The sequence below is a fragment of the Ixodes scapularis genome, unplaced genomic scaffold, assembly GCF_016920785.2.
Source record: "Ixodes scapularis isolate PalLabHiFi unplaced genomic scaffold, ASM1692078v2 PGA_scaffold3__209_contigs__length_174095766, whole genome shotgun sequence".
NCBI lineage: Eukaryota > Metazoa > Arthropoda > Arachnida > Ixodida > Ixodidae > Ixodes > Ixodes scapularis.
The window spans coordinates 24,527,712-24,553,228 of NW_024609868.1; the positions used below are offsets into that span (position 1 = coordinate 24,527,712).

General features: G+C 47.3%; 1 protein-coding gene across 1 annotated transcript in view; it reads right to left on the minus strand.

The window, feature by feature from the left end:
• The window catches only part of LOC115315663, a 33,735-nt gene extending 8,313 nt beyond the window's left edge, over positions 1-25,422 (minus strand). Inside the window, exons 1-10 of the mRNA XM_040207098.3 lie at positions 24,955-25,422; positions 13,274-13,709; positions 11,216-11,825; positions 9,248-9,385; positions 8,511-9,143; positions 6,293-6,340; positions 3,567-4,664; positions 2,941-3,092; positions 1,812-1,923; positions 1,447-1,532 (exon numbers count right to left, since the gene is read on the minus strand). Coding sequence (XP_040063032.2) covers positions 1,447-1,532; positions 1,812-1,923; positions 2,941-3,092; positions 3,567-4,664; positions 6,293-6,340; positions 8,511-9,143; positions 9,248-9,385; positions 11,216-11,825; positions 13,274-13,684 — 3,288 coding nt within the window. The 5' untranslated portion in view covers positions 13,685-13,709; positions 24,955-25,422. The remainder of the gene's footprint in view (positions 1-1,446; positions 1,533-1,811; positions 1,924-2,940; positions 3,093-3,566; positions 4,665-6,292; positions 6,341-8,510; positions 9,144-9,247; positions 9,386-11,215; positions 11,826-13,273; positions 13,710-24,954) is intronic.
• Positions 25,423-25,517: the final 95 nt, after the last annotated feature.

Genomic DNA, 25,517 nt, shown 5'->3' on the forward strand with positions numbered 1-25,517 from the left:
TTTCACGAAGAGCCAGCAGGTATACTAAACCTGCCACATTGTTAGCATTCAAGAACGTCTGCAGCGTGCTCCGCTGATACTTCATTCGCCGTCCAGCAATTCGCCATTCTAAAAAGCTTTTTTTGTTGTTTTTTTGCGTTTGGTACGTGCATTGCAGTGCAAGGCCTTGAGTATCGACATATATTAGTGCAGACGATAGAGGAGTGAAGCAAACTAAAAATCAAAATATCGCCACGAACGATTCACAGTCCATACACAAGGAAAACGTATACGACACGACAAGTTCGAACACTGCTTTATAGCTTTTGACCATATTTGAACCTCGCGGCATTTTTCTTCTGTATTTTTTATTAGATATATATAGTATCAGTAGTCCTTCCCAGCAACACCACGCCACGCTCTCCACGTAATATTTGAGCGTTATATCAGTTATACACTGAGTAATATAGTGAGCATTGTAGTATTATATATGAGTTTTAATCAGTTATAGACTTGCCAGCTTGTAGGTGTTGCTTTGCGCACGACGCTTTCCAGTATTTTCAGATTGACCTTAAGAAGTGCTTACTTGTTTAGGGTGTCCATACTCAGGGACAGCTTTCTGTGGCAGTACATGTCAAAGAGACGGGAGCAGGTGCTCGAACTCGAGTAAAGCCAGGTACACGTGCTCATTCTCTCCTCTCAAATGCCGCAGAAATTTGGCCCCGACTATAAAATCATTACCCTTCGCAAGGACATGCAGTTATGTAGTTTCTCAGGAATGAATCTGGCGTGCAGCATTGTAGAATAGAACGATCTCACCATCCAATTTGACTACGCCACCGCTGCCGCAATGCATCGAGGGAACTTTAGTCTTTTTGCACGTGCGACAATCTCGCTGGAGCTCTGCACATGTAGAGCACGAGAAGGCACGATCCATCGCGTGCACGACCGTCTGCCTCCTGTGAACTAAAGTTATGGCGGCGTCACGCATGCGCCGAACGCTTAGTGAGATCGGTCTATTAAATTGTCCAAGGAGAACTTCGGGATGTAACACGCGTTCTTAAAGATATCGAGCAACGTTAGCCTCGTGTTTGTGAACCCGGGACATGCATCGACAGAGCTTCCCGCAGCAGGGTCTCGGAATATGTGACAAGCGAATACATATTTCGTTTCATACTTGTTGTACGCTATGAAAGTTTCTGTTCGTGCAAATCAGACGCTCAATCAAACCACCGCTCATATCAACAGCTTTGTTAGTAGAGGACGAAACAGAGTATAGTGTAACCCGAAAATGAGTTGATTTTTGCGTAACAAAGCGTTCCAGGCCACGCAGGTTTCATAAAGAAGGGAGGAGAGTTGGTTGGGGGAGGGGGGGGGGGGGGGAGTTTGGTTGGGGGAGGGGGGGGGGGGAGTTTATGCAGGGATTGCATTCTAGGCATTCCAGGCGCAATAGTGGCGGATCTCTACCAAGTGCAGGAGCTGCGCCGAGAGCTGTTGAATTCGCGCCAGGCCATCCGCATCCAGCTGCATCAAAGACGGCCTTTGGCGGGCGCCTGAAATAGACGGTTCGCATGCTGGAACCTGGGGTCCCGAGCAGAACAGAGACACCATTGTTTCAAAGAAGCGCGGGCCTCGTCTGTGAAACCGCTACTGTCAACGAACAGGCCCACTCACACCGTCGCCCGCATACAATTGCGGAAGCCATCTTGTCGGAAGCTCTTTTTAAGACGGTTTCTCGGCTCTCTTTCCAACAATCAGATATCACTCTCGCCTTCTAGACTGATATAGTGTCCCGGTTCCTGAAGGCTGTTGCGCGTCGCTGAAGCCCTCACCTTCAGATCCAGTGCTGCGAAGGTCGAGGTTCATCGTTTGAAGCTCTTTGATTTTCCCGATAAGGTCCAAGATTAAGGTTGCTTGCTCCTGGCTGTGACAGCGAATGCTTTCCTGTAGCGGGGAAGGTAGTTTTTAGAGTGTTTTGTAGAACTTTTGTACTCGCTGTTTTTTATCAACTATGCTGTTAGTGTACGCCAGAGCGTGTTTCGTTTTTGCAGTGTCTAATTCGTGGAAATATCCCGTGCTCATACGCCATACAAAAGACAGCGTGCAAACACGAGTCACCGCAATGTCCGTGGTTCGAATGCCGCGTGCCCAGTCCCCTCCTTGAACCCATTGCCATGCGGCATTCGAAGCACGAATCTCGCGGTGACTAGCGTTCGAATCTGTATGCAGGCTGTCTTTTGTATGATGTATAAGCAGTGTGACCCCGGCTTAACAAAATGGGGAATGACATCTTTATTCTGGTAGTTTTTAAAACACTCTTTTAAGCAATTTTCTAAAAAAAACTATGAAATCAAACGTAAAAAAATGGGAAAAATTGTTTTCTAACTAAAAAAAAAAAAACGCAGTAAAGCGGAATATTGATATGTCGTATCATTTCAGACCACCACAAAAAATGGAAGCCTCTTGGGTTGTAATCACCAGTCGGTAGAATATATTCATTATATATTTCGCCCCTGGTTTGTTTAATATAAAACATCCTTAATTATCACCAAGAAACTACACAAAACAAAACAACAAATTTGAAAGCAAGAAGGGAAAAAACCGTTGCCGCACCAAAGCTTTTTCGGCTGAGATGTGTCAAATTGTGATTCGTCAAGAGTAAAATAATAATAAAAAAAATTATTGCGAAACCTATGTTATTTATTTACAACTGAAATAAGCAGTCAAGATAAATATCGTCGAGGTGCAAGCTAGCAGTTCTAAATCGCCGGTAAATTTGGGTCTTATTTTTTCATGCAGTCCTTACAGGACTAACGTCCCTACCTTATTTTAATTTTAATTCTGTTTTATTTGAAGGGCAGAAGTAGAGTATTTGCATATGCTAAGGCAGTTGATATGTGAAAACGGCTGTACGTTACGCAGGGCGAAAGAAGAAAAGGGAATGCCGAATCCAACATATACCTGAAGCGCCCTGCGTTCTTCTTGCAGCCGCAAGTTGCAGCGTTCCAAGTCTTCTAGGCGGGCGCGGAAGTCTGCCAGGGCCCGAAGAGAAGACACTTGCGACTGCGAGGCCACCGGCCGGTGCGCCTTCCACAAGCTCTCCCGGTAGCGCTCTGCGGATACGCACATGATCAATGAATACTCTCTTCGACAATGCCGTACTGTGCCACGCGAACTGCATGCTCGTTTGTTTATGTCACTCCAAATAAATACACATTCGAAGGGGAGGAACAAGATTCTCAGTAAATTACAGACGTGTGCAAATGTCGTTATAAGGCCGGTAGGGAGGTTATGCCAAAGCAAAGCGGGACTTCGTCGCCTTAGCATATCTCGCCCCTGTGCTTATATGTTGTGAAACCTGTATTCTCCGTTTCGTTACATCTCTCAATTGGCTTACGTTTTTTTTTTGCCCCGCATTTTCCCCTTCCCCTGCCAACGGAATCTGAGAAACCAGGTCAATATGTGCTGATATAAAATGATAAGATATCACAGTAGGAAGGACACAAGTGAGATCCTACTAACTCTACCTTATCTCAGAGTGAAACTTTCTGCTTGAAAATATTTTGCGACTAGAATGGCCAGATTACCTATTTCTTGCCTGTGTCTGGTTGACGTGAGCTCGAGCCGTTGGTCGAGCCGTTCCAGATCTACCTCGAGCCGTCCACAGATGTGCTCCTTTGCCCGGAGCTGCTCCAGCAAGAGCATGTTCTCCTCCAGGAGTCCATAGTAGCCGTCTTCCGTTGGCTTGGCGTCACCACCATCCGCCGGCTTTGGGTCTGAGCGCTCGTCCATCTCTCCAGAGCCGCTGTCAATGAGCCAGGTGACTTCTGGGGGAGCGAAGCCGGTTCCTGAGGAACCCACGCTGGCAGTCCGGACTCTTACCGGTGCTTCCTTAGACGTCGATACGTGGGTTGATAGATCAGGCTCAGAACTGGCACGAGATCTAGCCAGCTCCGATTTTTCTTCAGGAATAACCAGCGTATCCAGCTTCATCGAGGGCAGAGAGCTAGTAGAAGCTCGCGATTGCTGTTGAAGATTGGTTGGCTCAGCAATGCTCGACTCAGACCTGGACAGACCTCTGTGAGATTGGTTTAGCTTTTCTCCTGGACACGAGGTGGTCCGCAGGCTGGCATCCAGTAGCGCGATTGTGGAGAACTCGGGAACGACACCCTTCTTAGTTTCCCATTCGTAAAGTTTTTTGGTGAAGGCGTCTGAAATTCCTTCGAAGCGGAACTCTCCGGCCGATGTACGTACCAGGACCTCGTTTCTGGCACCGGGAGCGTTCACAAGAGCGTGTCGAAGCCTCTGCAATCTGATGGAGCGTTCCTGGAACTTGTGCGTTTCCTTCGAAAGTCGTTCTTTTTCGCGTTCCATCTTCTGCAGTTCTCGGTTCAACCAGCTCAGGTCCTTCTGCTTGTGATTCTTGTCAGTTCGTCCGGACGTCTTGCTCTTGTCTCTGGGGGGCTTGGCTGTGGCAGACCGCTGGGAGCGACGAAGATTGGGGCTCACCTTGGCCGCCTTTATGCGCTCCCATTCGATCATCTTCTGGCTGAAGTCTTCGCTCAGGTTTCGCTGAAGCTCGAGCATCAAGCTTGCCGCGGGCGTGGACGCCGAATGTGAGAGAGGAGGGGCACTCAGCTCACCCTCGCTGACTTGAAAGTCGGAGCTTAGAGCCATGCTGTCAACTGTCGGGTTTCGCCAGGAGCAGACAAAGAACAGGGAGAAAGTAATATTAGCGCACTTCGCTGGTCAAAAACTATTTCACTTGTGCTGTATCATATGTATAAGTAGGTTTGTGTTCCTCATTATACGTCTTTCGGGATTGAAAAGCGTAAATATGCAATGCAAGTTTCGTAACAACGTAAGTGGATGGGACCATTCGTGCAACAAGGACTAGTGAGTTAATTTTTTTTCTCATCACTTTCGGAAGTACGTTTGCGGAAATATACGCAAAACTGTCACTGGAATGAGTTGTTGACTTGCTTTTATAGGCTTGAGCTATGAAACTGTAACTTTATGCAGTATATTACTCACCTCGTCCATTTTACCGTGAGGAAATCCTAACATAATTTTTCCATCCTATGTGATAAGGGAAAGTGATTAAATACTATTCCCCCAGCAGTAGCACATGACACAGCTGAGAGGTGAAGATCTCTCGAAGAAAAACACGCTAATCACTTTTAGCATTTTAACAGCTAGCTGATTGGACGCTGAGACGTGGATAGCCTTTCATACTCCAGGACACGAGGTCTCCCTTTGTGACTTCTTAAACTACTGTTCAATATCAATAGCGGCGGAACTTCATTCATCACCATGTGAGGGATTCACATAAAACAGCTTGTGCTAATTCTTTTTTTTTACTAAGATAGCGACTGTATCATAGCAACAATCGCTGCCTTTTGATGTTATAAGAGTGGAAGGACAGCCCTGAGAAAACTTATCCTGTAGTGTATTCCTGCACACTGTCGGATCAAGGGGAATGGACGCGCTGACGTTCTTGCGGCGAAAAGCGCACGGTGATGACTCACCAACAGCTAGCCTTCCGCCTGAGGCCCGTGCAACCTGGACGTCTGATCAGAGCAATCATTCGAATGCGATACCCAGATCCCGACGTTAGCGTGGGATGACCTGCCGCGCCTATATCCCACTTCTTATCTGACTGCGCCTTGCTACGCCAGCTTTGAACGAATCTCGTCCACGCCCGTGCCACTCTTCGCCTCTTGGAAAGAGAAACACGGGCATGGACCGTGAAGCTTATCTCGTCAGACACTCTGGAATACCTGTTGCTGCTCTGTCTGCTGTCTTATGACCCCAACATAACATTATGAGCCACGGTAGCTATACGAGACCTCCAGGTAAAGTACGACAGGTCTTAGCGGGTTTTCTGACCATTATCTGCGAAAGTAATCCCATAGACTACATTAGATTGAAACTGTATGTCAGCGAACTCTGAACGTCACAATGCCTTGAACATTATTTGTCTTCTATTATTTTCTGCCCTTTTGTGCCATCTTCCCCTTCTCCCCTTTGCCAGGCTGAGACATGGCCCCTTCCGAGAGGACCACCTTCAGCCTGGTCTTCCTCAGTGAAGCATTATACAAATCACTAGAGCCACCAGTACCTGCTGTTGTGCACAAACTTGCATTGCAGCTCGGGATGAGCCAATTATCAGTTTCTTAGCTAAGTGCACTGCCTAGAGTGTAAATGTTTGTTTGGAAAAATAACAAAGTGACCTTGCGTAGTGTACGGTCTCAAACGTATTTCGTGAGCATGCAGGGACTTAAATCAGGTCTTGATTCAACGTCTGACTCACCTCTCTGTCTGTCTACGATTCCTTCACGGTGCTTTAATTGAATATCATCTGGAAAATAAAGATAAATAAAAACAAAACGATTCCGGAAGTCACTAGTTCGCGCTGTTATACCTTTCAAGTAATATGTCTCGCTTGTCGAATAGATATTTTTAGCTAACCCAGCATGAAAGAAGCAACAAGCAATTTGGAGAGCGGCGCGAAACACAAAGCAATGGTAACTCGGGAATAATAATAAAAAATAAACAGATTCTCCGAGAGTAAACGTCTCCCAGGAATTCCTCATTTATTTTCCCAGGGCCCGGGCTACCCACCGAGAACCCTGCGCTTCGGTCTCTCTTCCTCTCTCCCCGACTTCCGTTTCCACCGCGTCTTTTTTGGTGCGGGCGAGGGGGAGGAGGAACGAATACGCGAGTTCAAGAACCTCCAAGCCTCTGGAATTGTGTACACAAATGTCCTGCCCACTGTTCCCGTGCGATAACTTTCCTTTCATACAAACACACACGCGCGTGCACACATAAAGGGATCTATATGCACGCACAAGCGTGGTCGTGTCTCGGTTACCTCTCGAGATAGGTATAGCGGAAAATTGAACGGAACCACAACGGGAGGACCGTCGCATCACACGTCCCGCATCTCGGAGCGTCAATTTCTTCCGCCGACAGTAAAGAAATGTGTTTCGTTCGCTTTCCTGCCCTCCTCAGGCGGAGGTACATGCGTGATGGATGGCCTCCGCGGGGCGAGACTCCGCGAAAACGCTCGGTCAGTGCCGGCCCCAGCTCGGTCTACGTGCGGGACGCCCAAGAAGATGCACGACGCCAACCCGGTGTTCGGTCATGGAGAGGCTCAACGAGAAAAGCTTGTGAAGCGGGAAGCATGCAAGTAGATTTATTGAAGTCTTCGCCGATTGGAACCGGGTAACCACTGACCTAACGCGCGATCGATTGGGTCTCTCTCTCTCTAGGTTTCTCTTTTTTTTTTCTATCTATCTGCCATTTCGACACCAATGAACAAGAACTGCACAGCCGTGACTGGTCATTGGTCAACGCTTCCTGCAGCGCACCGTCCAATCGTAAGGCCGTGATGTCTTTAGGCAGCTAAATTCGAAACCAGATTCGATGACTGCGGCAATGACCTACGCCATTGGGGCGCTCTGTAGCTGATGTTTTATTTCCAACATTGATTTTGATCGTCATGCTTTGATAAATGAAACTTAGGTATTCAATTGCCGATAGTTTGGGAAATGCGAGGTGCGGGCATACTTTCAAGTCGTCCATTATATCGATAATGAAGAGCAAGACATTACGACGAATGAAAGCCATTTCCTGTGGTATATGGCTGTCCTATATCGGTGCGCTTTATTAGGCTATAGGTGCCTAGGTGCCAATTGGCATATGTTTAGAAACCCCCATGCTTGAACTGCCTCCTTGCGTTTAAGGTTCAGTTTCGGGCTCCGGAGCGTAAAGGTGTAGATCCCAATTGTAACTGGGTTGTTCCTCAAGAAATTTCTGTGGAATCGCTATTGATCTCAGTTGCCGTGCAACAAAAGTCCTCAATATTCTTTTTGCATTTTTTAGTATGGTTTTTCTACCAGTATTTCTGAAGAAGTGAAGAGAGCGTGCAAAGCTTTGATCGACGCTCAGGATGCGGGACTGCACAGAAGCACGTATAGCTCTGACTGCATAGCCTCAGAGGGTTATCCCGTTAACTGAGAGTGATTATAGTCTGTCTCTGTTTTTGTTTTTTTAAACACTAATGCGCTAGTACCACTTGCGCAGAAACAGCAACAGCAGACACCGACTCCCGTGCAGGCTTTGCGTACAGGCTGTTTTGACAGGCTTGCAAATAGTGTTAAGTTCACGAGCCCCAAGATACCTTCGCGTGCGTGCTCGATGTGCCTTATAGGGAGTATTCACTGGCGGCCATAGCTTTGTGCGCTACTGCTGAGCGCGTGCTGATGGCGAGCTTCTACAGTTCTTTTGCAACGTGCGTTCCGCACTATCAAAAGTGCCGGACTTAGCCGCGTATTGATGTGAGCTGGTCCTGAGCATGCGCTCTAAACAGCACCCTCAAATATGGCGTCCAGTGAATACTCCCTATAGGTTGATCAGTGTTGGTTGTTGCTGTTTGTCACTCAACTGGAACTAGGGCATAAGAGACCAACAGACGTGCACAACACGCCTTTTCTACAATGTATACGGGAAGCCCGCCAGTGACTCACCTTCGAATGGAAGCACGTCTTCGAAGTCGAAGACAACGGCGGTGGATGTTGGGCTGGAAGGCTCTGAGTCTCCCTCTTTCTTCTCCTGGAGGGCAGTGGAGAAGACCTTCTTGACGCGGTTCCACCGAGACTTTCTCTGAAACTGTGGCGAGGTAGCTTCGTTTTTGTCCGAAAAAGCGCATTTTGACTCTTCCGATTCTACTTGGGCTGAGACCGCTGGTTCCGGCCTGGTTCTACGGACGCCGTCGACCTCTGGAGGGGAGCAGCCGCTTGGTATCTGCGGTCTCTCCTTGGGAAATAGCTGGAGGTCTTCGGACGTCTTTGAATTCCTTGGCGAGCAGCCGTACGGGTCTGAGATCTTGCGCATTCTGGAAGTATTCCGACTTCGTGACGTTGCGCTGTCTTCGGGGTCACTGGGCGCGGCACCACTGGCCGGATCAGACTCGATCCTGACGTCGCCTTTGGAGCCAGGTTTCGCGCTTCGAGGCTGGTGTTGCTTTCTGACGGTCTCTCGACCTGTCTGGATAAGAGTCTTCACGCGACCCCAGGCGCTTTTCGGAACCTTTTTCGAGTCTTCTTTGGTGTAGTACCGTTCGTAAGACTCGTACATTTCTCGGTCCAGTAGGTCAGGATCTGCGAAAGGTATACAACATATTGTTATTTGGTGTTTGAGCGGCGTGATCAAACTTTATTTCGGAGATTTAATTGCCCGAGACTGTTTCTTTGTAAGAGCTCACATTTCCAATCTGCAAATGCTTCTTCTCTGGCCGCCTCCCTGGCGGCAATGGGTGAAGTCGGCGACGATTTGCGCCGTGTTGGGTCTACAAGCCTTAGCGTGGTCTTTTTGGAACCGCTGGAGGTTGTCCATCCTCCGGCTGCACGATCAGAGCAAAAGACTATATTATAGTATAACTCTATTTTATTCAAGAAAATGCTCTTCTGGATTTTGTTCTCAAGTTCTGACCGCCTCAATACCCCGCTTCAACTCACCGTGGACTGAAGCAGAGACTATCAATACGTACGTCTTGCTTTAGAACGCGCCTTGTCTTCATGAACGACCGTGAGTCAGAAACAACTAAAAAAGCGACACAATGGTTTTCTCTAAAGTCCAGGTTGAGATAAGAGGGACTATAACAGATGCAAGGAAATCCCTCTTCGGCAGGCTGCTGCTTGTGGGTGTTGCGTGGGCAAATATGCAGGACTTTCTTTTCTTTCCTAAATTTCCTTACATACATAGTGTAAAATAATACCAACGCACCTGGCGAGAGCCCATCTTGATATCCGCTGGTGGATTTGAAGCGATCCAAAAGCACTCCACGCTCGCGCCTTTATGGCGCGTTTACACGTGCGGATTCGTGGGTGAGCCCGCGCAGGCAGAAAGTGGATTTTGGAGCCGGGTGGCAAAATCGACTCGTCGCTGGCGGAAAATCTGGATATGGACCCCGGACTGATCCAGATTCTCGGCGAGCGACGAGTCGATTTTGATACCCGGCTCCAAAATCCACTTTCTGCCTGAGCGGATCCGCCCGCGGATCCGCAACTATAAACACGCCATTAGAGCAGAAAATGTTAGACTGCGCTTGAATGTGCATAGACGTAGGTATAGGAATCCAAACGAAAAAGCGTTCCAAAGCCAAATCCACGAGCTAATTTAGGAGAAGCATCGCACCTGCTTCAGTAGGTTTGACAGCGTTTCAGTTTTATGTTGTCATTCTTGGGATTGTGCCAGACGCGGGAAAAATCTCAAGAAAAATATAAAGACCAAATGCCATGGCCAAAGGGCAAAGGTCTAGCCGGGAGACGCTCTAACCCGTACCTACAAATCAAATTTAAAAAAAAAAAAAATCAACCGTAGCAACAAAAAGTGGTCCGCTGTCACTGCCCCAATACAGACGCGGACACATTACGGCATCCTTGGGGATTAGGTGATCTCAGCATAACATTTACTAGACTTCTCGCTTTCCTTCATGACACAGACTTGGCAGGATGTCACATTTGATGCAAACAACGCTTCTAACGGTGCCATTGGGCCGATCACTCTTTAAATCTGACGTATACCTTACGGTGTCACAAGGTACACGCCATCTGTACATTCGCTTTTCGTTTTTACGGCTTTCTGAGGTCAACATAAGTAGCGCTTGACAATCTTTCTCGGGGTCGTTGCTTTTGGCTTTGAAGAAATATAAAAATTAAAAGGCATAGAAGATTATTGTCAACGCTTTAGATGAAAGCCTGTCAGTTCCAGCTAAAACGAGTGAAGAGAGAAGAGAAAAGGAATACCACAGGGGGGGAGGAGATAGATAGGGAAGCTGGATATAAGGAGCACGGCATGTTCCTCGTGGAATGGATATTTTCCGCGTAGGCGACGGCACCCACCGGAAAATGCTTGAAACATTTTGGAGCATTACGAAATCAATGTTGACATATTTGGAAATGCCAACCGCATGCCGCAAGAAGATGATTCAAATTGTGCAAGGTCATACAAAAGGAGGGGATAGCTCTACACGTCCTGGTCAGCCGTACAAACGTCCCTGTTGCCACCAAAGAACGTCTGCGGTGAGCAATCGCTACGTGAAAGGCAGCCTGCACGCCAACGCAGAGCTGTGGTTGAAAAAGCTTCACTGGCACAGCAATTTCAAAGCACCCGTGCTGACTGTGAGGCAAGATACAATAAAGTGGTCGGAACAGAGGCAGAATGCAGTCACCTTGCTTCAATGGAATGGAAGAGGGCCTGCCTTGGAAACAGGAATCCTCAGTCCAAGAACGGGATTGCGGGTAGCCCACCGCCGGTTCCCAGACACTAGCTCTGAGTTCCTCTTTACGCAGCCTCAGCTCGCCGTCCTGACGCGGACAGGAGATTATTCGTCCGTCCTTTCGGACTGCCCCTTCGTAGTCCGCCGTGGAACGCTCCCAGCCCAGTGCCTCCTTCACCTTGGACCAGTTTGGAAAGCGCTTATTTTTGTAGCTCTTGGGATCATCGTAGTCGTCGTGGTTCCCGACAGACTTGCTTCGTTCTCTGGACCTTCGGATGGTCGCGTGGAGATGACCGTGGGTCCTGCTCTTTCTCAAGGTGCTGTCGGCGTCGGCCGTTGATGTGGTCACCACTGCGGGACTGGGTGTCCTCTGTGGAGCCCGGAATTCTTCAGGTGGAGACTCGGTGCAAAGGATACGCTTGTGAACTTCGTGAAGATCCTTCATGTCTTCCAGATACTGTACACGCCGCTGAAGTTTGCTGTTTTGTTCTTTGAGATCTCCTAGTTGCTCCATCAGCTTGCACAGGTTGTCCAAGTGGTCCAGACCAACTTTAGGCTTCCCCTGGGCACAGGTAGAAATAGCTAGTGAGAAAACGGCACGTCGAGGGGTAACGTAAGCTATTTTTAAATTCGTCTATGTTTTGAAACAAGTCATTAAATGAAATCTTAACCTGCAATTACGTAAAACTCGTAGTGATTGCAGTCCTAACAATACCTCCATTGAGTCGAGGGGCCGTATTCGTGGTCTCTTTAGTTCATAGCACCCCCCTTCCCCCTTTTCCAAGCTCACAAAACAAAATAACAGCTCCCGAGATATAACACGAACTTTGTTGTGATCCTGAAACCTCACATAACTCACGAAAGCTAAGGAGTCTATATTCCATTTTCTACAGTGCGTATAGCACTGCCAAAGCTACTGGCACTAGCACGTGGCTTTGTTTATATAAGACGTCAGCTGTACGCACCCTCGTGCAAATGAAGGCTTGTGAAAGTTACGCGCTCGCGCCGAATTCTTTGAGAGCATTGTATAAGTCTGGTACAAAACGAATGACGGAGTAGTGGAAGAAACTGCGTTATTTATATATCGAGATCTTAGAAGTCATCACGCTAAAACCTAGTTCAGACAGTTGCGTTTGACTGCGTTTGACTGCGTTGCGGCTGCGAGAAGCCAGGACATCCTTGCTGCTTATAACGCGTGCCAAGATATTCCTTGAATTGGATTCCACGCTCCATACGAAGCACAGATGTGCCGGTGACTCGCTTTCGGTTCTTGACGCAACGCAGTCAAACGCACTCAAACGCAAGTGTCTGAACCGGCCTTAACTCATACAAGAGGCTCTAAGTTGGGCACACGGCGAGAAAGTCGTCGACATCACCGTCTGTCACGAGTGGCAAGCGCCGCACTTGACTTTGGTGCTGGCCACTGCAGCCGCTGTCGGCGATCTCGCTGCCTTTATCGCCTCCAACTTAAATCCCAACACCTTTAGAGACGTCTCATAGTTCGAGATTGCCTCTCGCGGCTGTATTCAGATTGAGTCTATTCTTAGAAGACTAGTTTATCTCTGCATTTTGAGTAGCTTACATATTTTTAGCTTCTATCTTTCAGTGCGAGCACGTCAAGTGGACTTCGTTTTGAGTGCAATGGCATGTCTGCGTGTTTGCGTTGAAACTATATTGAAAGGTTAAGTATGTCTCACCTCTTGAATAAAAGTTGGCAGCGAATTTTTCTCAAATTGAATTAGCGTTCAGATGACGTGACGTCAGTTTCCACGCTAAATTCAACGGCGAAACTGCATTTATGTGTAGGTCCTGCGATGTCAGGTCACGTGACGTCAATTCCCCCTCTAAACTTAGTGGGGAAATGACAGACGGATAGACAAACAACGTTTAAGGATCAGCGGGTCCCATTTAAAAGCATTTCATGTTTTTGAACAGAGTCGTTAATAAGGTGACCGCAATCAAGGGTCGATCACCGACCTGTCCACGAGGAAAGACCCGCTCGAAGCTCACCTTGTCCGCCCTGCTGTGTCTCCTAGTCCTCTCCAGCGACTTGATCTCGGGCCCGCGATCGGGAGGCAACGAGAGCAGGAAGTCCATAAAGTCCTTTTCACACTCGAGCACGCTGCTCTTCGCTCGAATCGAAATGTCCACCGGCGCCGACATCGAATGGGACTCCGTGGCAGACGCGGCGTCGCTCTCGGGGGTGCGCAGCGCGCCACGGGCGAGACGCCGCTCATCGTCGTCGGAACAGGCGTACTCGGACGGCGCTTCGAGGAGAATTCCTTGGTCCACGGCCAACTGGCTGCTCGGAGACGGTCGGTCATCGCGGTCGTCTGGATCACGACTGAACTGCAACGTGAGGGAACAGGGCCGGTGTACAGGAGCCGGCTCTCTCGGTGGATTCGCTCCGTCGGGGTCCATGCGGCTCGGGCATCGGGTGTCACGCCTGTGCGGAGGAACGAAGAGTCATTTGACAACGGAGACCGACGTCGTGGACATAAACGCTACTCCAAAAGATTTTTTTGGATGCATCGCGCGAAGTTCGAAAGGCCAGCGCGCTTCTTGAAAGAATGATCTCGCTGTAGGAACGCTAGCACTATAGTCGTTCGAGTCGTGGCTACAACGGACGGGACCCTTATTATATTAAGCCAGATGTGTACAGTGGTCAAAACCGACATCAGAATTACGAGATTGTTTTCTAAGGTGAGGCTATAAACACCGCTAAACAGACCGATTTTATCTTAGAAAAGGTACGCTTTTCGCTGGAAACATGACGACGGAATGCCTGCGGACACGCCTCAAAAATGTTGGTAGCATGTTTGCTTAACACACATGTATGCTTCGAACATTGTTTCCAGACAGTTGTTGTATGACCGATGTATGACCAATGTATGACTAATGCATGACCAATGTATGACCAATGCGTGACCGATGTATGACCGCCATCCTATGAGGAAGAAACACGCCCCAGACAGTGTGTTCTGAAAGCGGCTTAAGGGTGGGGTCCGACCTGAAGTTTCACTTTGCGGCCCGGGAGCTGCATCTTGTCCCAAACTTTTGCAAATGTTAAAGGTCCATTAAAGGGTCATACATTCAACGCGATGCAATGCGCATAATTATTCACCGAGGAATATGTAAAACTTAACGAGGAAAAGGTTGGAGGAAATGCTCAACGCTGTAGATGTACAGTTTGAAGAACCCCCCTCTCAAAAACTACACGATATATTTAAATGGCCCGATCATACGAGGAAAATAATTATAAAATTAAATAATCGACTAATAGGGTCTACCAATGTGCACTCTTGAGACAGTGACTTCTTGTGTACCTGAAAACTTTCGTTAGGTAAAACTTTGGTTTACGCCTTAATACCTGATATTAAAATATCGCGGAATTTGTATCGCAATTAAAATTATTGTCTATGATTAATTTATTTAACTGCGCCTCAGGGCGTCGTAAACGTTGAAAGAATATCTGGCTTTTTCTTCTGCGTCGGACTGATGTTATCTGAAATGCATTATTTCAGATACACGGTGGAACAAAACATTGAACATTCCTAATTTTTTGATAAAAGGAATGCGAATAATTTTCAGATCACGACAGAGCCTTACATGGTATCGTAACTTGAAATGTAGGCTAATATACTTTCCCCCTTGTTTTTGCTTTGCAAATTTAGAACATAGATTTATTCCGGTTTTGGTACATCTATAGTTATCGACAGCCAAAGCACGGCGGAATACATGATAATAATTATAATAATGCGCGTGCTGGCAGGCCAGGCGTTCTTATTCTGCAAGTAAGAATACCCAAAGTAACTTCGTAATTTAATTTATTCACAGTTAGAAGAAACTTGGGAATTCGAGTTTGTACATTTTGGCATACGAGTTCTTTTCTAAATGATAGGAAGAAGATTAATACCAAGGAACGGAAAAACGCATGAGCCGAGACACTGATCGGGAACACACACCAACGTGAACACATGAAAGAAGTAAGTCGGCATATTGTTTAGGATTGCTACAGTGACTCCCAAGTTGGAGAGCACGCGCGCAACTTTCCCCGGTGATCCATTATTGCGCACACCGTGCGCAGGACACCGCGCGAGTAAAGAATGCCTGTTTCCGGGTCGTCTTTACACCGTCGCCGTGAGCGTCGTCACGCGTTTGCCGCCAAGCGAAGCGTAGGAACCCCGCATACTCGCATTGCGGCGCCCTCCGTGCGACTCGACGCGGGCTTGGCAACGGGCCTGAGGTGCAGCCGTCCGAACTGCATGCTGCCTTCGTGCCCGCGTTTGTTGACGTTGGCACAGCCGCGCGGCGAAACTCATGGAGCCGGAATATTCCGTCGGTGCCACTCTTTTGTTTCGGGCGCCTCCGAACCCGTTGTTTCGTGCTCATGGACGAAAGCATTCGCCGGTCCGTGGTACGCGCTTCGAGAGCAGTGTGTTCCACAGGAGCGGTCTTGGCACTACTCTCTGAAAAGGAGATCCCTTCTCGGCCGCTGACACTCCGCAAGAACCAATCCCTAAAACCATACGCTAGGACGCGCTCAAACTCCCCGACTTCAGCCGGAGTTAGACCCAGAATGGATTCAGTGGCATCGTTCAGCTGCACGCACCTGTGGTACGTTTTGAACTATTCGTGTCTATGTTTCGAAAGGGAATGGACGCGAACGGATAGAAGCCGACTGCCGCTGCGGGTCCATTTCAGCGACACATATCTCCCTAATGGGCCCCGCTTAATTTTTGTTCCGGTTTGGTAACAGCAGTCGGTTAAATGACCGGAGGCAGTCATCGACCGACGACGCCGCCGCCGAACGATAGGCCTAATGAAGCGAGGCTTCCCTCTCTCCCCCGGGTCTCTAGAGGCCGCGCGAGGCGGCGCGTGCTTGGAGGTCGGCGCGTGCTTGGGAAGCTGCCCAATTCTCTCGCGCTCGCTGGACACGCCGGACGCCCGACACTCCGCTCAACCCTAAGCTGACAGTGCATAGGAGGCTACTTACTGTCCTGACCAATCACCCGCCTTCTTTTCATCACCTGGCTCCGCTCTCTGCGTGTGGGTATGGGCGGGAACGTGATCACGTGATGAACGATAGGTCTATGATTGGTTCAACGTGCATGTAGCTTCCACCGGACCTTCAGGTTATGGCTGAACGGAATATAGTGGACGTCGCGTCATTGTACGCTGACTGCTGAACAGGAAATTGCGACCGCTCACCGTTGTCGCCGAATGCCTGCCGTTGTCGCCGAATGCCCGCTTTCGCGTGTGGGGTACGCGCGGGCGGCGAGTCGTTGCAGTTGGCTCGCTGTCGGGATCGTCTAATGTACACTGCGTGAAGATTTACGAAGTGGGGTGGGACGGTATACTTATTTTCACCGAAGTTTGTTGTGAAAACGCCTTGGAAATATATATATATATATATATGTGTGTGTATGTGTGTGTGTGTGTGTCTGTGTGTGTTGTTTTTTTCTTTAATAAGTAAAATGAGGCGCTCTGCACAAATTCCTCATAAGGAATGACTAAAAAATAGCTGCTCAGTGATCATTCTGAATCAGACAATATATTTTTAGGACAATTTTGATGCGAATGGAAAATATCGTACTTACTGTACGGGCGATTATTTCTGTTGTACCTTTGAAAGCCGTAAGGACGGCAAGCTTACGCGCGGATTTCATTTGGGGTACCCAAAAGCCTGGGTCATTGCTACGCGCTTTACATGAACTGCAACAGTCTCTGCGCATGTGTTACACAAGAAAGTACACACTGCAGTCACTGAAACCTTAAGAAACGGAGGGCGTGGCATGTCTTGAGCATCTTATTTTTGTTCCCAGGGCGATGTGGTTGAGGCATCTGTCGAAAAGGACGCCGCAGAACGAATAACGATGTAAGACGCTTGAACATAATAAACCGCGCTCTTCGTTCCTTGACCTATCAATTACTACATTGGGGAAGGAGGAAAATGGGACGAAAAAACAAAAGGGTAAACCTGAAGGACTTGTTTCAGTTGCCTAGGGGAGAGCGATGAGGTGATATAAAACGGAAATTACAAAAAAAGAAAAAGAAACGGAGAGCAAACAAACTAAAATCTAAGAAAGTTACATGAGTGTACAGGAGCAGCGAGCCTGCAGCGAGAATTATACAACGTGCGCCTTTGGCGTCATTCAAAAACAGAAACATTATTTCACGAGGAGCGGCCGGCAAGAAATGGGGCTCAAATTTGGCTGCCGCTGTCCACAGGAAGAAAAATGGCGGGACAAGGTCTGCCACGTGTTTGTGCTGGCAAATGGTTTCAGTCCAAATGGTCACTTTTTTTTAAATTTTACCATGGAGCATGGAGCGTATTAGATTACTAATAAAACTAATTAATTTGCCTTAGTGCACTCTCGATGACGTGCTAGTCCTTCGACAAGTTAGAAGGCTGACAGCGTCTTTGTATAGTGGCATCATAGAAGAGACTCGCTTTTCTCAAGATAGAAGGTTATGTAGGGAAAAATTCATTGTTACGATGGCTAGATGAAAGATAGCATCGTGTTTGCCTATACAGCGCGTACAAATAAAAGACGTGCTCTGCACGTGCGCCTTGTGCGCTCTCAAGCGTGCGCCAGGAACAGCATTGAACTCCCCCCCCCCCCCCCCCCCCCCCGATTTATTCCTTTCATATTACCTCATAACAATTGGCGATGAGGATGGGATCACTCCAGATGGCGCCTGACGGGATAGAAAGTACAAGGAGCCCTTTTCTGAAGGCCTATTTACACAGTAGTGTTTGACTCCGCGTGACTAGCTTGGAAGGACTTGCGTCGAGACCGCGACTGAGTGACCGCGGGGAATGCGTGCGTCGTGCGTCGCATGGCCACCAACTCAAGGAGTAGCTTTGCGCGCGACATACGAAGTGCGAATATCTCGGCGTCGTAATGTAATCAAGCGTAGTCAAACGGAACTGTGTGAATAGGTGAATGAATCTTTTGATGTTTGATAAGACACCATCTGTCGCTCCTGGCTTATTGATGGTTGAAGGCATGTATACGACAAATCAGGGATCACAAGCAGCGCTGCAGATGCATAAGGTATGCGCCGTATTTCGCGTTCCTATACGAGGGGAGCGGCAGAGAACGCTCTTGCCAGAAGCACTAGGCGTGAAGCACGAGCACGGCGTCGGAGAACGTCCGGACGCGCACGGGTTCGACCGTCGTCACCATTTTTCTGCGTCCGCGCGGAGAGCGTCGACGCCGAACACCGAAAAGCTCTTAAATGGCGGCGCCGCTCCGGGAAGTCGGACTTGTCAACGCAGAGTAGCCTAGCCAGGCAGGAAGTAAGTAACTCAACAGTCGGGCTGGATGCTTGGCTCTTCTACGCTATTTTAACAACTCGGGAAATAAGGGGTAAAAAAAATATATGGCAGAGGCGCACGAGACGTGGAGGTTCGCTCATGGAAGCACGAAACAATTTTCAGCTGCAATTGCACGGGTCGAGTCTGTTTGTGAAATTTTGCAGGATTTTTAAAACATTACTGTTCTCAGCCGGCGGCGTGGTTGCCGTTGTGTAACCTAATAGAAAAAACTGACTGTATTTTTGGCATTATTCGAAGGCGTTCTAAATGCGTGGCATTTAGAACGCATTTGCTCACGTTCGCCCGCAACCTCAGTCCATCGCACGTACCGCACCGATTGCCAGTAAACTGGGGATTGAACTGCCGGTCGGCCGTTGTGAAATGGCAGCTGTATTCCTGTTTTTGCGTGGCCCGGTGCTCTCGTTTTGTAGCCACGTTCCTCGCTCCTCCCCATTCCCTTTATTTCGCTCGCGGTTGTCGCTCCTCCGCCGATTTGACGGTTCACTAAGCCCGCAAGCAGTAACCTTCACAGTACGTCTAGTCCGCTTTGTTGCCGCCAAGCGCACACTGAGGAAAGTCTTCGCTCCAAGAGCATACCCCGATTGCACTCGGGGCGTGCAGTCGGCGTATGCACGCCACACGCTGCGCACTCTGCGCGCTCTGCACTGCACGCTCTTTCGAGGCTAATCCCAGACTCGGTCACGAAACAGTTAGAACCAACTCTGTAAATGGTATGTATTTAGAACAGTCCAATAGAGTTGTTTATATTGTGATGTGAGAACGTGTATTGTACTATTTCTGAAAAATGGCCGCGGACGATTCGTTACGTTTTGTGACATGTAGCTATTCTTTCACCTGCTGAGAGAATTTGTTGATGGGCTTTGAATAGACCTTTCAACAAATTACTAAATCACCAAGGAGATTGCTGGGAACTGTTGGTACGCTCGCTGCACGCGCTCGCCTTGTCTGTAGAAAAGATTCGAATTGAACAACTAAAATGAGGCGTTGAGGAAGGAACGTGCAGAGTACTATTTGTTTTAGATTTTTACTTTAGAACGGTTACTGCTGCAGACGCCAGCACCTGCAGCGCGTGTAACTACTTTGGTAGCAAGCTCCTTACCGCTTGGGTAATGTAGCAAAAAGTTGGCTTCATATCCTCGTCATATCGTCCTCAGGATAATCTTCCGTGAATGTCCTGTGGCCGTGTAGAACATTTTTGCCACCTGAAAGGTCGGACACCTGATGCTGTCTATTTTCTTGTGTCCCCAACTTGCTCTGGGCCCACTTTTCCCGACAGTGCTTAGTAACAAATAGTACATTTGCATCTCTAGAAGGATTTAAAACTGGGGGATACTTCGGGTCCCCTAAAGAGCTTTGCGTGTCGTGCTGAGCAGGCGCAGAAGTTCTGTATTTGCGCAGTGCGACTCCCCAAGCTCTTCAGGTACCCAAAATACTGGGGCCCAATATTCTAGAGCTCCCTTTTACCAGCGCTCAAGACACGCAAACGCACGAAAGCTCATGGCTTCGATTACAACGCCACATAAAATCGACTCCCAGCATAGCCAGCACCAGAGACCGCACGTTACGAAGGACTCATAGAAAAACGGCTACATACACAAAAAAGTCAGACTTTCAAACCCAGCGTTTGGTCAGTCGCTGTCTTTCACTGATGCTGGGATTCCGTGCTCTGTTTGATGTTGACAGCGTGCCAACTGAGCCCAAGTTTTAACGTACTGAAGTTGCGACAGAACAAGAGTTGCGTTGACAGACATATGCCATCGAAAAGGTCCCGACCAGGACAAGGCTTACATACTAGTTGGTGTCTCCGGTGAAACATTTTTTTCGACCTGCTTTTAGGGCTTCATGTTTTGGCCGCTACGTACTCTGACTTTTTAGAAATCTACTGCCAAATAGCCGGTTCTATTTAGTTTGATAGGTTTATGTTGCCTGATCGTTTCGTTCCCTGTGCCGATCATACCTCAACTGGCACGGGTCGGCGATAACTTTTTTTTTTTTTTTTTTTCAATTTTGTTGATCACCCCGCTAAAGACTCTGTGGAAAAAATACTTGAGCATAATTTCTTAAGTGTATTTTTGACCGCTCCGAAAGAAAAGTCCACGCCATCTGGTGGTTCACATATAAGCCTGTGGATAGGTTGGCAGATGAATGTAATATGATTAAACTCTTGAAATCGGGAGACAGCTTGCGCCACCTAGTTAGGTGGCGCAAGCCACCTAAACTAGGTGGCGCAATGCAAAAAATACGATGCAAAAAGTTTATTTTTTATTTTTTGATATTTCGAAAAGATGAGGTAGATTGAACTTTTGGCTATTTTGAAGGTTTCGGGAACCGAAGCCCACATTGCTTTTTTCTGGCTCTCAATAAGTCCGTTTATTCATGAACTGGAGAATATGTCATTGAATTAAAACGCAACAAAACGAGTCTTTAAAACTTTAACACGTGCAATTCAAATATTAGTTATATGAGAACGAACAAAAAAAAAAGTATTGTAGCTAACACCCAAATCCAAGTTGACTAAAAGAAATAAGGAAATCTCAAAAAATTATTTTTAGCTCACATTTGAACTTATAACGGCGTCCTTCAATGTTTGTATTTTGCTGCAAAATAAGGCGTGTTATTAATTAATTAGGCACCCACCTACATTAGTGGTAGCGAACAGTTTTTTCACATTTTTTTTTTTTTTTTTTTTTTTTTACGGACACGGGTTTTGTGCAAATTACAGAAATCTAGAGCATCATATCAGCAAAAATGAAATGTATTTTTCACATACAAATACTTTTCATAAATATTAGCGACTTCTTGATCCAAATGATTTTTTTTTTCGTTCACGTCCCAGATATATATATACAAAAAAAATGCCTTGTCTCCTTTGGCATGGAATGACCCTGGGCGAAAACTGCAGGGAGGAGCTTCATCCGTTGCCCGCCTCCAGTGCAGGCTTCTTGCCTTCGACAGTGCTTCGGCGTCTCGCGCTCGCAGTCAAAGCACGGCGGAAGGCAACCGGCGTTGCCGTTCCATTGTTGTGCCCTGCCGTTCTCATTTCGTTGATATAGAGCATTATCCGTCAAAATGGACACGTAGAAATGTGCTCTCAACTGTACGCTGAAGGCTGTTAACACGTGCCACACGAGTCTTTTAAGAATGATCGTTGCGTAAAAATATAGATTGTAACTTCATATCTTAAAGCTTTTCGTGAAAGAAATATTGAGCCTGCGCTCTAAAAAGCTCAGTTCATTGACCTTTAAAAACATCACGCAATTCGCTGTTTTTTTTTTTTAAATATGTGAATCATTTTTAGAAAACCAAAGCCATAGCGGACCATTATAACTAGAACTATAAAAACAAAAGAAAACGTCCGATTGAAAACAATCTGGATGAGCTTTCCGCACTCCGGTTCGTGTTTCACGTAGGTTCGATTACAGCTCGCGAAAAAGCACCCATCCCGCGTGCAAGCGGCAATCGTCATTAGGTGCAGTGCTCGGAAACATGAGCCATGGCAATTTTGTAAGATAAAGCGCACAAACATGACCAGACTTCCAGAACAAAAGAAAATTGAAGGAATGGAGAAGGTGGTTTGATTAGACGGGACATGCCGTTTTACGTTGCACACTGCACCCTTATAAGAGATACTTGCCTTCAAGCGAGGTTTTAAAAGAGTGGTACTGTTTCAACATTAATTAAACAATTGGCAAGTTGGATGCGTTACTTACCAACATTCGAGAATATTTTTTTTAATCAAATGTATCGTCTTTGTGTTCCTCAAAGCTGTGCGAAGTTTAACCTCTTTCTCCACACTTTTTGGCATTATTATCATTTAATTTGACTAGGCTCACTTAGCTGCGTCTCGATATTTCATAGGAAAGAAGATTCATTCTACTTTTATATTGATGTTTGTATCTTCTATACCTAACATTTTTTTATTTAATATTCTTAATAATTATATGCATTACTCTTTTGGCTCTCGCTGGTGTTCTGCTTTGTTCACACACTCGCTTACTGCTTCCGTCGCAGCACGCTGCAACTTCTTTTGTCGGTCGTATCACCAAATGCATAAGTAATCAGATTATCTTACGGTCACAAGACCTTGGTGAATCACGTCACTAAGGCGAAAAGATGGCCATCACTAGAAATCCACATACTTTAACTATAGACGCCCACGCACACCTGAGTATCGACGTTCCACTCGGTCGTTTGTCCGTGATTGGTGTTAACATCTCGAGTAGCGTTGATTGATTTCATCAATCAACCACAACCACTGACATCAGCCTTCATCGTCTGGGAGACGCACTAATTGCAATTATCGTATAGCTAGATCTCAGATCGAGGCTTCTGTTGCAGGCATCGAGCGGCACCACAGGCATTTATCGCTTGACATCGGACAATGTATATGGGGAATCTATGGATGATGCAAGAGCAAAAGCAATGTTTTTATTTTGTATGTTCTTAAAATAGCAAATTGGTCGCATAGAGATTTAGAAAGAAAAAAAGTTTGGCTATCTTGGAATGTGTTCGTTGTCTGCGCCGCAGATGGACAAGTTAGCTAGTGCGGTACAACTGATAAACAAGGTATCTTACTCCGTGAATGCGTAACCGCGCGCTGCTTCTATCCAGTCCGAGCATCGTTTCCAACAGATTTTGCCGATCATTTTCTAACTGGAAGATTGCTTAATCTTTATATTAAAGACAGTTGCGGCGTGTGGTAAAATGATGTGATTCTTTGCGCAGAAATTGCGGTGAGGCTCAATGAAACGAGCTCAGGCTCGACAATAAGGATCAACATGATTTATATTGTGGTTTAAATCAGACCAGTTTTACTATGTAGATTTTAATCAAACATTTCTAGCCAAATTAATTCCGAAATTAATCCCGAAATGATGCTTTTTATACGCATTTGCTTGCATTGAAAAAAAAACAACCCCAAACAATAAAGCTTTTTGACTAACCATAAAACCAAGATATTTTTGTACTAGTATGACGGAAGTTCAAGCAATAAAAAGCTGCTAATTAAACTGTACTTTACGTTCACAGTAATTTTCTCTTCCGCATACTTATCAGTGATCGGACAAACTGATCAATCAATCTACCATGTTAAAAATACATCTAGAGTTAAGGAATCACTATTTTCTAGCTACAGTGGTTTAAATCAAAATAGTCCGACTTAAATAAACTGAATGTGATTTAAATCAAATAAATATTAATTAAATAATATAAATCTAATTTGTTTTATATTTGTAATTATGATTTCTCCTGGACGTGCGTCGCCGGGAGCCGCCTTTGAGTCGTTTGTCCTTCCGAAGTCTATACCGTGTCCATTTACGTCTGAGACAGAGCTAATACAATTAAACTTGTTAACCATTTGATGACCGCTAATTGGAGACTCATTTTATGATATTAAGTTGCCGTGAATTACACACTGGAAAGCCATGTGAGTGGCACTGATCTTTGACACCATCTGAGAATAACGCAATGCGTTTAGTGAAAATGGTTCGATTCTGTTTCCTTATTTAATGCTTTTGAATCTTAAAAAAGAGCACCTAATTTCCGCGTATTCTCTCCACAGGTTGAGAAATGCAGCCGGCAATCTTAACGTTACTCAAAACGCTTGGTGACGAGTGTGTTTGATGGAAAGGGTTTTGTGCCATACTATCAAGGCTTTTGCAACGAACTCAAACTCGGAATCTGGCGTTTATTTGATGAACGAACTGTTTATTTTGTGACGAGAGCGCATTAAGCTAGCAGACCCGCGGGTGCTGCGTCACATTTTAATTGTTTATTATTTTTTTTCGTGGGCGATTGCCTGTTTCACGGGTTCTGATTTTTATCGCAGAATGTCTGAAAGAGTAACGGCCGTTTCAGATACAGGGACTTTTCGCTAAGACGCGCATGTGATACCGCACGGGCATCACCTCATTTCCCTCTCCCAGCGCGAAGAAAGAATCTTGTGTGACGTCGCACGAGGGTCTTGCGAAAGAGGGGGGAAAGGGTGAAGCGAGTATACGAAACGCACTGACCTGCCAGAGTTAGATTGGGATTCAACTTGCAATTGGCGAAACAATAGAAGGAAAGTTGCTTGTCAAGAAACCTTGCTGATCACAGGTGACTTCAGCATGCAAAACAACAGCCCTTCGGGACTTAGGGTACACGAGCGGATGGTAACGTGGTAGCACGATGTCAGGCGAGCAGGTAGAGACGCCTCTAATGTGCTGTACCATCCCCTGTCCCCAGAGCCGATACCCCAGGTCTACCGGCGAGACAGCCTACTCCATGCTGCACAGGGTGCAATGACACCGACGCCCTTCCTCGAGGGTCGACGACAGCGTGCCAATGACCCCAGCGGAACGGTTACCTGGGTCACTGCGATGTCTCGGCCCGGTCAGGCTCTGCAACAACTCGCTCAGCCGATGTTCATCCGTCACCAGGCGTCGTTTTCGCAGTCTTCTCGGTGGATCTCGTCATGACTCGAGACTACGCTCGGCCGGAACATCCCCGCGCACCTCCGGAGCAGCCAGCCGAGACACAACCGCGGGGGCTACCGGCCCACACGACATCGCAGTGCAAGCGTCGTTCCCCGCGGCCCTCGATGGTGCACCTCTTTCGACGTAGCACGGGTCGTACGAAAAACTCGTAAAAGGAGCTTGGGTCCGGCACTTCAAAACGGGCGTCGTCGTCGGGAGGGGCAGCTCCGGGGGGACACCGGCTCGCTGGGGAAAGACCCAGAAATGCGGCCACGCGGCGCGGCCGACTCCGGCCCAAGCTGGGAGGACGCTTGTGCACGTCCGAGCCCCGGGCCGCCGCAGCCGCCGCCGGGAACCGAAGGCTATTTCGGGAGCCTAGGGTTCCTATTTTCGAAGGTGTAGTTGAAAGAACCGGGACGTGCCGAGGGAGAGGGCTCTCTGGCTGGTCGGCATG